This window comes from Nelumbo lutea, chromosome 3 (genome assembly GCF_056320005.1).
Source record: "Nelumbo lutea isolate HS-2025 chromosome 3, American lotus-T2T, whole genome shotgun sequence".
Classification (NCBI taxonomy): Eukaryota; Viridiplantae; Streptophyta; class Magnoliopsida; order Proteales; family Nelumbonaceae; genus Nelumbo; species Nelumbo lutea.
In genome coordinates, this window is record NC_142686.1 from 44,838,390 (window position 1) to 44,851,252 (window position 12,863).

Below are 12,863 nucleotides of genomic sequence, written 5' to 3' on the forward strand. Positions count from 1 at the left end.
ACGAAGCCTTATGGTCAAGTTGGAATGCTCGATCACGCCATCCACACCATCAAGAAAATGGATGAAATGGCGACCAACCAAAAGCCTTCGTATTAAAGTTGAAACCCATTGGATAAAGAGTTGCTAAACTTGGATCTGTTTTGTGAATAACATCCATAAAAATAAAAAATGGCAACACTTGCTAAAAACCTCTATTTTCCATGACCGCTGCTGCAACTCACAACAACGACAGTCTTTCTCTTTTCCTCAACCTCTCTCTCTCTCTCTCTCTCTCTCTCTCTCTCTCTCTCTTCCTCTTCTTTTCTCTTTTTCTTCTCTGCTACCTCACGTTCCTGTCACCTATGTTTTCTACAACAACAGCTGCAACTAACAACAACGGTCTTCTCTTCCTCTCTCTCTCTCTTCCTCTTCTTTTCTCTTTTTTCTTCTCTGCTACCTCTCGTTCCCATCACCTATGTTTTCTACAACAGCTGCTACAACTAACAACAACGATCTTCTCTTCCTCTCTCTCTCTCTCTCTCTCTCTCTCTCTCTCTCTCTCAGCAGTGGTGGCTTTAGATCTGTTTTCTAGAAATGGCTTCAGACCTCCCTACTATTTGGATTATGTCTTGTTTTACAATTGTTATATTAATTTTGATCTAACGGTTGATGTGGTCCCTCTTTAGGTTAAAGAGGTTTTACATATAAAAGCTTTCTTTTGTATGTAGGGTTAAGGCTTTTTGGAGAGGTGTGAGAGAAAATGGAGAATGAGTTGTATTATTTCTCAGTTTTCTTTCATAGTGAAGAATACATTTTGTCTCTCTCGTGGACGTAGGTAGTAAGGCCGAACCATGTAAATCTTTGTGGTGCTTTTTTTATTTATCTTTGCTTGGATTTAATCATTTTTGTTGCTATTAGATTTCTCATGGTTTCTATTTCAAATACCTTGTGATTCTATATTGTGGGTGGTTGATGTGAGGCCCCAACAAAATGGTATCAGAGCTCACAGGTTAGTGTTTACAAGGTGCTTGTAAAATTGCTTGAGAGATAATGACAACAAAAGGTACAGGTTCTTAGTTCTAGATTGAGAGGTTTGATGGCAAAGGTAGTTTTACCCTATGACAAAGAAGGGTAAAGGGTGTCTTAGTTCAATAAGGCTTGGCTAGAGTGTTTAAGAGAAATGATGGGAAGCCAGAAGACATGAAGGATGCTGATTGGGAGGACATCAAGTCAAAGTGTGTTAGTACAATTCAATTGCTCCTCGCTAATAACGTTATGGATGAAGATTTTGCACCAGAATTGTGGGATAAGCTAGAGAAGCTTTATTTAGGAAAAAACTTAACTAAAAATTTATATCTGAAGTGGCAATTATACGTGATGAAGATGGAAGAAGGTGGGAATCTCTTGGAACACCTAAATGTGTTCAACAATGTCTTGGATCAACTAGGGAAAGTTGATGTCAAGGTGGAGGAAGAAGACAAGGCCCTTTTGCTTCTTACCTTACTTCCTAATTCGTATGAAAACTTGGTGATAACATTGTTGTACGAGAAAGATACAGTGAAGCTGGAAGAAGTTACCGCATCTCTTCTATCCAATGAGGTTATGAGGAAGTCCAAGTATGAGAGCGACAAGACTCTGCATTGGTTATGCTGGGAACGGATTGAAAATGAAGGTCATCTGGTAGGGGGTTTAAGAGTAGCAGGTCTAGATCCAAGGCTAGGGAAAAGGGCAAGATACAATGTTATAAAAGCAAGGAATTTGGTCACATGAAGAGATATTGTCCTACACAGAAAAGGTGTAGGGATGAATCTAGAAGTGTGGCAATTGCATCTGAGGATGATGGAGACGCTCTCACAGTATTCGAAGGTATGTGCAATTTTTCTCAAAATGAGTGTGTTTTAGATTCTGGACGTTCTATGCATATTTTCTCTAGGAAGGAATATTTTGACACGTTTCAAGAGAGGAAGATATGTGTTGTTTCCTTGGGTGATGGATCTATATGTAACATTACGGGTGTTGGGACAGCGAAAATCAAAATGTCTGGTGGAGAGGTTCACACTTTGGGTGGTGTGGTGTATGTCCCAAAAATGTGTAGGAATCTAATATCACTTAATTGGTTAGACTCCAAGGGATGCAAGGTTTTTGCTGTAGGTGGAGCAATGAAAATCACATGTGGCGGTATGGCCCTGATGAAGAGAGAAAAATGCAAGGGCTTGTATCACCTAGTTGGGAGTATAGTGGTTCCCAAGATCTAAATGGGATGTTGGAAATGAAATACGCAAGGTAGTGTGGTCACACGGAGGGTCTCTTTTGCAGATAGAGAGGAGACAAGTGTTGCAAGTTTCCAAGGTATAGATGATGGTGATAAAAAGATTCCTATTGGATGAGATGAATGATCGAGATCCCTTTTTGAAGTTAACTAGGATTGTTAGCTTGGGTATAGTTACACAGGTACATTGGCTATTTTGTTTGAATCATGTGGAGTTAAGACCGAGTGATTCATGTTATGTATAGCTGGTGGTTTTTTACAAGACCAATGGAGGTTTGTTGTATTTGTAAACAAGTAGAGGCACAAATAGTATATCTCTACGGTGGTTGCAAAATAAGCCAAGATGGAGATTGTTGGGATTGTGTCTTATTTTACAACCGTTGGATTAATTTTAATCTATCGGTTGGTGTGGTCCCTCTTTAAGTTAAAGATGTTTTACATATAAAAGCTTTCTTTTGTATATAGGGTTAATGTTTTTTTTGGAGAAAAGGTGTGAGAAAAAAGGGAGAATGGGTGTACAAGGGTTAAGGGTTGGTTTGGGATACAAGCCACAAGGTACTTGTATTGTTTCTAAGTTTTTTTTCATAGTGAAGAACATGTTTCATTTCTCCCATGGACGTAGGCAGTAAGGCCAAACCACGTAAATCTTTATGTTATTTGTGGTGCTTGTTTTTATTTGTCTTTATCGGATTTCATCATTTTTGTTGCTATTAGATTTCTCATGGTTGTTATTTCAAATACCTTGTGATTCTATACTGTGGGTGGTTGCTGTGAGGCCCCAACACCTTATGTGCAACATATTCGAGAATGCAAATGATTGGTGGCTTCAGATCGAGAATGAAAATGACTGGACTGGATTCATCCCAAAGGTTGTCTCTCCCATAGTTTTTCTTTTAACTTAAGGGTAAAATGGATGTTTCATTTTTTCCATTACGATTTAATGATGATTGCAATTGTTAGGAACAGTAGAGGTAACAATAGTTAAACAACAAGGGTAGAGTTAGTCAATTAGCTAAACAGTAAAGATAGTTTAAGAATTTTTCCCTAAATAGAATGGGACTAGATCAATTTGATATAAACAAATAAAACTCAAATTTAGGCATTGTTTATTTGCAATGTAAATTTGAATTCAAATACATACTCTGCATAATTTTGCATCCATTTATTTGTAATTATGATTTACACTTTTATCTGATAAAAAATTTATTTCTTGAGTATCTACTGAGGAGAATTTTGGATCAACCATGAAGGTTGTGCCATGTGTACTAGCTCTTCCTCCCAGTAAGAAACAATTTTTAGGTAGTTAGGGTAAAGTGCAAGGTGGTATACTCATGCCAGATCAGCTTCAGGTCAAAAGCAAGGATCACACGACGTGCCATGCATGCTATCATCAGTTTTCATTAAAAAACGTCTAATTGACCAGATGACGTAACTGATAATTGTAGTTGACAAAAAATTGACAAAGGATGACTTACATGACTTGTGCCATGAATGAGAATCTACGTGATGGGGTAAGGTCTAGAGAATGGGGAGGTGGCATTGGCATGATATGTGGCATGCCAAGTCACTTTAAATGCTTTAATTGAGAGCATGTTTTATAGGGAGGAGCCTAAGGGGACCCGAGAGAGCCATGACCCCCTATGATTTAAAAATCCTCACTTGTTATACACTGTTCAATGTAAATTCCTCCCCTCCCCCAGCTCATTAAATGTGGACTCATTAGATGGTTTGATGCATTCATCATGCCAAATTGAAAGACGTCCAATAAGAATCTCATGAAGACAATAACCACTTTTGTGAGATACCACTTGAACCAAGGATAATCAAGGAAGCGAGCCTATAAATACTCCTTAACCACTGGTATTAAAGATAAACTCCCCCCCCCCCCCCCAACCTCACCCCTATTTGCTCGTTGCCTCCTTCACCTTGAGATTGAAGATCCCCTATAAAAACTAACTAACAATGATCTTTAACAGCTGAGTTGGTTTGCTTTGGCCTCCATGATCATGCCACATTGTCATGGGGGTAATCGTTGGGGCCCCGTGCGGCACTCGAAATGGGCGAGTAAGCCTATGAAACAAAGCAAACACAAACACAAAGGCAACAAGATGGCACACGAATTAGCAAAAGGCTATTTGTATTGCATTAATCAGTGGTAAGCACAAGCACACAGTACAGTGTTGAGGGGATCTCGTGCTTAACCTTTACACGCTTATGAGCTCACTCGACTACCTACCTCCCCTCAAAGAGTACGTTAAGCTTTTGGGGGAGTGACAATAGGAGACATCAAAATGATGGAAAAGCATACTAAGTAATTACAATAACGCCATTGGCGGTCCCCCTTACAAAATACAAGCAAAGCCCACCCATGACACACATGTTGACACCATGAAGGCACGCGGTTGGCACTCGGATGGCTCACTGTATGTGCTTGATGGCGCGACGAAGGAGTCACCTGTGACATTCTCCCCCACTCAATTCGATCTACGTCATTGGAGATCGGCTTCGGCTTGACCCTTAGAGTCACTGTTGCGGAAGGAGGGTTCTTCTGCTGCTCCCTGAACCGACAGTCGTCCAAGGCCGAGGTGTATATTTTGGTGGCATGGTCGGGTTGGCTCATTCTGTTGGGGTTTCCTATGGCTAAGTCCTTTCCTGGCAGCCTCAAGGTATGTTAGTGGCTGGTTCTATTTGGTTAAGGGGTAGGTTTGTGCCAGGTAAGGATCAAAATGGTGTTTTGGATTATTATTAAGGTGTGGATTCCCATGCATTTTTCCCCAAGGGTAACTCATAGGGCTACTATGGGAACTAGCCTTAGGGATGATGTGAATGTGGTCCCTAGATGGCTTGGGTGGCACTCGCTCTCCCCGGTGGTTGGGGTAGTAGATGTGGGCAAGGTTTGACCCGGCCTTGGGTCTTCTTCTGTTGGGCCCACCAGTTGCGGGCACTTGTGGCTTCTGTTGCAAAGTCGATTTCTGCTGATGTGGTTGGCGTTGAAGCTGATGCTACTGCTGGTGTTGACTTGGGCGCTGGCATTGGTGTTGGCGCTGAAAATGGAACTGTCGGGGGGGCGACTTCCTCCTGGTGACGACTTCCCAACCAGTTCTTGTGTCGATGTGAGATACTTGACAGGGGTTCTTCCTTGTTGCCACAGAGCTGTCTTCATGGTTGATAGTTTCTTGGTACAACTGCAAGGCTGAAAGCTGCTTCCCAAGTATCTGCAAGGCTGATGAGACAGGAACCATACAAGGGCAGTGTTCGTCCAGAATAAGCAAACTGTTGATGTGGGGCATAAGTGCTGCTTCCGCCTGCTTGAGGAACTCCACTCCAAGAACCACCTGAAAATCGTCCAGGGGAACCACATATAGATTGATGGGCCCTTTCCATGGTCCAACTCGGAGTTCTACTCCACGGGCCGTGCCCTCTACTGCTTTGGCCCTAGAGTTGACAGCCTTGACCCACCCAGTTTGTTTGGTGGTGGTCAAGCCGAGTCGCTTTGCCTCCATAAGCGAAATGAAGTTGTGGGTGGCCCTAGTGTCCACCAAGGCTTGGGTCGGCCTCCCGCCGAGGGTGATGTCTACATAACTCAGCCCCTTGCGGGCTTTGGTGGGCCGCTTTGATGTGGCCTCTTTCTTGACCATGGCATTGATGAGTTGGAGGGCGCCTACTCTTGGCGCCGCTGTGGGTTTCTCCTCATCGCTCTCTTCACTATCGCTGAGTTTGGCGATGAGGGCAGTTATTTTCTTTTGGGTTGGACAGTCACTCGTCCAATGCTTCCCGTTGCAAAGGTAACACGGCGCAGGAGGAGGTCTCCTGGTGGATTGGTGGCCCTGGTAGCTTGGGCCTCCTTGTGGTTTCTTCCCTTGTTGGTAATTGTAGGGCTTGTTCGTGGGCACTGGCTTCTCCTCTGTAGGGGTTGATTGTGGGTCTCCCCCACTCAAACTCATGGTACCTGGGCTGGATGGTCTTTGCACATCTTCCTTAGGTGTTCTCAGATCAACAAGTTGTTCAGCTATGGCCATGGCGGTGGCGAGGTCCTCAACCCCACGTCGCTGGAGTTCAAGCTCAGCCCATGGCCTGAGACCGTCCATAAAATTGAACAGAAGATCCTTGTCTGACATGTTAGTGATCTCCAGCGTCAAGGCCGAAAACTCCTTGACATAGTCATGTAGTGATTCTTGATGTCTGAGGTTCTTCATTCTTCGGCGCGCCAAGTACTCCACATTTTCTGGGTAGAACTGCCGCTTGATCTCACGCTTAAATCCAACCCAAGTGTCGATGGTACGGGTTCCACGTTCAATGTCTTGGCAACACCTACGCCACCATAACATTGCGATATCAGTCAAATACATAGCAGTTGTACATACCTGAGTTTGGTTGTCAATGATGCCAGTGGCTGAGAAATATTGCTCCAGTTGCCACAAGAAGTTGTCAAGCTCCCTAGCATCCCGAGCACCCGAGTAAGGTGTTGGCTCTCGGATCTTGATGTTCATGGAAGCTAGGGTGGAGGGAGTGCTTGGTGTGTTGGCCACTGCCCTCTTTAGGAGAGTCATCTCATCTCTCATCTCATCCAATTGCGTTTGGAATCTGTCTAGCAAGCCCTGCAAGCTGCTTTGGGACGGCCCAACTCCCGAATTCTGTATGGTGGTGTGCATGTCTCTGAAGGCACCATTGAAACGTCCTTCTAGTTCCACCACTGCATTCTCAACCGTCTCTAGGCTGAGGTGGAGTTCATTAACCCGATCTCGGGTTTCTCCCACTACGTAGGAGGCGCATGTCCACGGTAGCTAGTTGGTCGACTGATTTGTCGTGCTTGCTAGCTTTGGTTGTACGCCCCTTTGGGGCTTGTGTCTTGGTAGGTTCATCAAGTGGAGCTTCATCAATGTCGTGGGCTTGAATCCGCCCATGTGGTGTGTCATCGGAAATGCCCCGATTGCTCTTCATTGGGTTGATGTAGGGACGAAGACAAGGTCCAAAGTGTTTGTAGGAGCACCTGCTCTGATACCAACTGTCACGGGGGTAATCGTTGGGGCCCCGTGCGGCACTCGAAATGGGCGAGTAAGCCTACGAAACAAAGCAAACACAAACACAAAGGCAACAAGATGGCACACGAATTAGCAAAAGGCTATTTGTATTGCATTAATCAGTGGTAAGCACAAGCACACAGTACAGTGTCGAGGGGATCTCGTGCTTAACCTTTACACGCTTATGAGCTCACTCGACTACCTACCTCCCCTCAAAGAGTACGTTAAGCTTTTGGGGGAGTGACAATAGGAGACATCAAAATAATGGAAAAGCATACTAAGTAATTACAATAACGCCATTGGCGGTCCCCCTTACAAAATACAAGCAAAGCCCACCCATGACACACATGTTGACACCATGAAGGCACGCGGTTGGCACTCGGATGGCTCACTGTATGTGCTTGATGGCGCGACGAAGGAGTCACCTGTGACAACATGGCACAACCTAATTAGAACCTCGATAGTCTCTCTTATATAAAGTAAGGACTAGACCTGGCAATTGGGTTGGGTGGGTCGGGTTTGGGTTGGATCAAGCCATTTTGGGTTGAATTTTGGGTCAGGTTGAATTTTGGATTGTGTTGTCAAATGCTAGACCCTAACCCTAAATCTTTGGGTTAGGGTTGACCCATGGGTCAATTTGGGTCATCCCAAAAAATAACTGAAATTAAAAAAAAAATAAAGAAAAATTACATGAAAAATGCCAAAATTAAAGGAGTTAACCTTAAAATTCCAAATATAAAATAAAAAAACTTGAACATTCAACAATTTAAAGAGTAAAGACTAAATAGAGAAATTAAAGAGTGGAAACTTCTAGCAATGCATAAATAGTCCCAATTAGACTTGGCAATCGGGTCAACGGGTTGACCCATGACTCAACCCAATCCAATCAGTTTTTTTTTTTTCTGAGTTGGGTAGGGTCAGGTCATTCTCACATTCAGGTAGCTAAATATGAGACTCTAACCTTGTTTTTCGGGTTGGGTTGGGTCAACTTTTTGCCAGGTCTAGTAAGAACCATGCTATCTAGCTTTTATCTCTCTCCTAAACAAATAGCCCACCCCTGCATCAAAAAAAAAAAAAAAAGAAAAAAAGAAAAAAAAAATCCCCTACAAAGTCAAGTATGAAGCGAAATAAATCAGAATTTACATTCAGCCTATTTGCACTCCCATGCATTTAGACAAATGTAAATGAAGTTGCATTGCAGTAAAATTGAGTGAAGTAAACTCAAATTCAAATTTATATAAATTGGATGGAATTTGAATAGGGATATATGTAAATCAAATCCAAAAAGAACCCCATGGATCGAAATTCTATTTGATTTCTAACAAATATATAAATATAGACAAGATTACATTGATTCTTGTATTTGGATGTCCAATTTTATGAATCCAAATGGTTTCAAAGATCAATAATTATCTACAAAGCATCATTAATTTAAAAAATTAAATATAGAACAAGAGAATATCTATTAATCTATACTTCTTTAAAAAGTGTGAATAGCCTCAAGAATATTTCTGAGAACAAAATTTATCCCTTTATATTTAAGTTTATTGGTAAAAATGAAGGTAAATAGAGATTTACTACTTGCCATATTGTGTGTAACAAGGTTTATAACAAATTACAAATTTAATAAACACATCAGAAGGCTCAAAACAAATGCAAAAAATTTAGTGGTGCAACTTGGGTTGGGTTTAGAATTTATTAAATTTTCAAAGGGCCTAAGGGCTGAGGCTAACCAGAGCCTGACTTGCAGCCCACCCCTACCAAAACTAAGAAAGAGGGTCATAAGGGAACAAGTGGACGATCACTCAAAGGGAAAGGCTTTGAGGTAGTTATTTTTCTCTTTTTTTTTTTTTTTTTTTTTTTATGTAGGGAGCCTAATTTAATTTATTTATAGGCCCTTGCACTTTAAATACAATCTAAAAAAATTCCAAATTAAAAATTGCTCTTCGCATATCTTGATGAACCCTCAAGTTGTGAATAAATAAATAAATGAATATTTTAAAAATACCCAAACAAAATAATACCCATGTTGTCATCTTTCTTAGCAACAAATACGTAGCATTAGGTTTAGGTTAGAATATGTTTTGAATCATTATGAGAATTCGTTGTCTATTTTGGGGATAATATGATAAATCCCTTATTTTATTTTATCTTAGATTAGGGGTGGATTCAAACCGAGCTGAGTCGAATAGTACGAGGTCTGAGCTCGATTCGTCAAAGTAGGACAAGGTGAGCTCGGTTCGAGCTCGGCTCGAGCTCGATTTGATAAAAAATGTTTTATAAAAATAAAATATATATATATATATATATATATATATATATATATATATATATATATATATATATATACGAGCTCAACTCGCGAGCCTCACAAGCCGAGCTCTATTAGGCTCGAGCTTGACTTATTTATTAATCGAGCTTGTAAATTAGACTTGAATTCGACTGAAACCAAACCAAGCCAAGCTTTTCACGATCCGAACTCGAATAGCCTTTGAAGAGCTCGGCTCATGACAACCCCTACCTTATATTAATCAAAAGTGACTATACTGATAGAGCTTCCAATTTGTGGGTTTTTTTTTTCTTTAGTAATTTGTTGCTCTCATGTAGTCTTCCAATGTCTCATTAGATTAGTCAAGTGCTAACACAAATTGGAGTAAGAAGGAAGCTTTTATCAACTTTCTTTGTTGGACTCTTGTGTTCTGTCCTTATCTATTTTGTTTGATACTATCAAAGACACAAATTGCCCCATCTCAGTCATTGCACCCCCCAGCTTTCACAATCAAATTAGAAAGCAAGTATTGCCAACACTACTTTATATTTGCCCATTTATGTGAGGACTAAAATATTCCTCTTTCTGCGTTGAGAACGTACCACGTAGATGAAAGCCATCTTTTAATTCAGAGTTCATGAAACCATCGACAAAAACACCCACATCAATATTGATGGGTTATGGACTCATGGGTTGCTGCTGCTTTATTTTACATCGATGACAAATTCAGAGTGACTAGGCTTAGTCATACACACTGTGGAAGCTGATATATGTAACAACTTAATCAGGTGGTCTCAAAAATGATTTAATAAACTACATAAAAGAATAAGGGTAAACTCCACATACCCCCCTCCCCCATATTTAGGAAGATTCCACTTCAAACTTTCACCAAATCATTTAAAAACACTCCACTAGCATCCCATCAAATAAGTGGATAGAATATGCATGTCAATATTATGCCTTATTAGATATTTTTTAAATTGTTCTTTTTGGGGTATTACATAATACCATGGTTTTTGAACTGCTGTTGATCCAGATGGTTGGATCGTTTTGCCTGGGAACCGTCCAGGCAATCAGTTCTGTTTGACCCCAAACCCAGTCCCTGCCAAAAAACTGCTGAATCAGTCAACGATTCATTAGCTTAGGCAGTCGAACAATTGACTCGTTGACCTGTTATACAGTTTTTTGCCATTTTTTTTGTCAGAACAGACCATCTATTCAAACTGGATGATTGAACCATTGACCCAAAAACCACTGGCCAGAACAGTTCTGATCCTACGCAATCTGGCTGCTCCTAGCTGGCAATGAAGTGGCTTCCAGTTGACGGATGAGGCAGCTGATCTACAGAGAAAATCAGAGAACTCGGGGGTATTTACCCGTCGAGGTCGCTCCGATGCTTAAGTCAGTACTTAGCGAGCTGATAGAAATTCAGAATGGGAAGGCTAAAGGACAGAGATTACGCGTACCTTGGGCCCCGGGAGGGGGGCCTTTATATAATGGAGTCCTTGTAGGCTTTACAGAGTAGTTCCGTGATCTTTGCCATGATAGAGTTTGTTTTCGTGTTATCCGGAGATAACGTTATCAGTTGATAAGGCTAATCACTTTCGTCCGGATCGGACGGAGAGATAATGCTTAGTTGTCATGAGACATGATCCCATGGAATTCGGGGACCGATAGAGTGATTATCGGGATTATGTTGAGGGTAGATCGGCATACACGAGTTGGTATCTACCTCGGACTGATGTTCTCGAGCTAAGAGTCGTACACACCGAACTGAATTATAAACTTATGCCACAACCTGGTGCCGAGGTGCTCTTAGCTCAGGATGAGTATCGAGGTGCTCTTAGCTTGGGATGATTTCAGCTCAAAGGATCCCTAGCTCGGGGTAGTGGAGTACTACATTGAAGCGAGCTGGCTATGCTGAGTTGTCGCCCATGTGGAGTCACGTACACGTATCCCCTTTTTACGAGGTCGGGCCAAATCACCCTCCATCAAGTTTCATTTTTATATCGTTTTTTAAAACCATGCATAATATCACATTAGAGGGGAACTTAAGAGTGGAGATAGAATAGGGTGCATGTGAGGTTCATTGCGGTTTTGCGGATTTGATCCCATGTATCCATTTTTTAAGGGATGTCAAATGACTATCATCTAAAAAATATTTCTAAAACCTTGAAAATTCCCTCATCTTAATATGTAGGAATTTTGCCCTTTCCTTTTTATATCATCTAAAAAAAATTTAATAATGATCTTCCATAGACCATTAAAATAGTCTCAGATCGTAAAAATCTAAGTGATGCGCAAAGGATTCAACTAATCTATGCCATGGAACTAAACTAAGGGTCTGTTTGGTTATCTAAAATAGGCGCTCGAAATCAAAATCAGATGTGCCATTCCGATTCCAAGCATTTGGTTTACTGGAATGGGATTCTAATTCCCATTATAGGTAGAATGGGATTCCCGCATACGCAGGAATGGCCATTGCATCCCCTGGAATGCGATTCCCATTCCATCCTCTATTATTATTTTTAAACTTTTTTGACCAAAAAAAAATACCTTCATTGATTCCACTCAACCCCAAGTTCTCAATCCATCCTGCATACTGTTGGCCAGTAGTTCTTCCCCCTTCTCTCCTCTCTCTTCTCCCTATTCACCATTGTGATGTCCTACTATTTATTAATCAAATGATCTTTGTCCTTGTAGAGTGTTATACCAAATTCAAGTTATGTAACTGATGTATCAGATCAACCAAAAGATATAAACAATCAAAACCATCTCTTAAGATCAATGAACTAATCTCAGCCATCCAAGTGATGTATCAAGATTCCAATCAATCTGGGCCATCCAAATAAATCAACCCAAGAACCTATACTATCAAAAAAATCTGGTAAAAGTATTAAATTAATTATGGCCCCAAGTATGTACCAATATTTCAACCGATCTCAGCTGTTCAATTAATGCATGAAATTTTCTAAAAACAAAAACACTGGCTATGTAAATGACATATGAAAAGACTAAAATCTAGATCATAAAAAGTAATCCAAATAATGTATAAATCTATTGTAATATATATTAGATGCAACTAAAATCTCAATACATCATTTTGATGTTTGAAATTAATTCATTGATCATAGGATAGGGATACAATTTTGGTGGATTAAAGTTTTGGATGACTTGGATGAGAATTAGTTACAATAATTGAGTTTAAAATAAAAAATCAGGAATCAAAGAGTATGTGATCTCTTAGACCATAGTAAGCAACTTTTGAGCAGCTTTATCTGACCGAGCAAGATGTAAGGTGAGACATTGAGCTTCTACAATCAGC

At 40.8% G+C, this 12,863-nt stretch overlaps 1 protein-coding gene across 1 annotated transcript; it reads left to right on the forward strand.

Moving 5' to 3' along the window:
- The first annotated feature begins 1,745 nt into the window (after nucleotides 1-1,745).
- LOC148864628 (uncharacterized) lies at nucleotides 1,746-2,234 on the forward strand. Its single transcript, XM_088976326.1, has one exon. The coding sequence runs from the start codon at nucleotides 1,746-1,748 to the stop codon at nucleotides 2,232-2,234; it is 489 nt and encodes a 162-aa protein (XP_088832452.1).
- The last annotated feature ends 10,629 nt before the right edge of the window (nucleotides 2,235-12,863 follow it).

Coding starts and splice junctions, on each gene's coding strand:
- LOC148864628 (XM_088976326.1), top strand. CDS start 1,746: ATGAAGAGATATTGTCCTACACAGAAAAGGTGTAGGGATGAATCTAGA.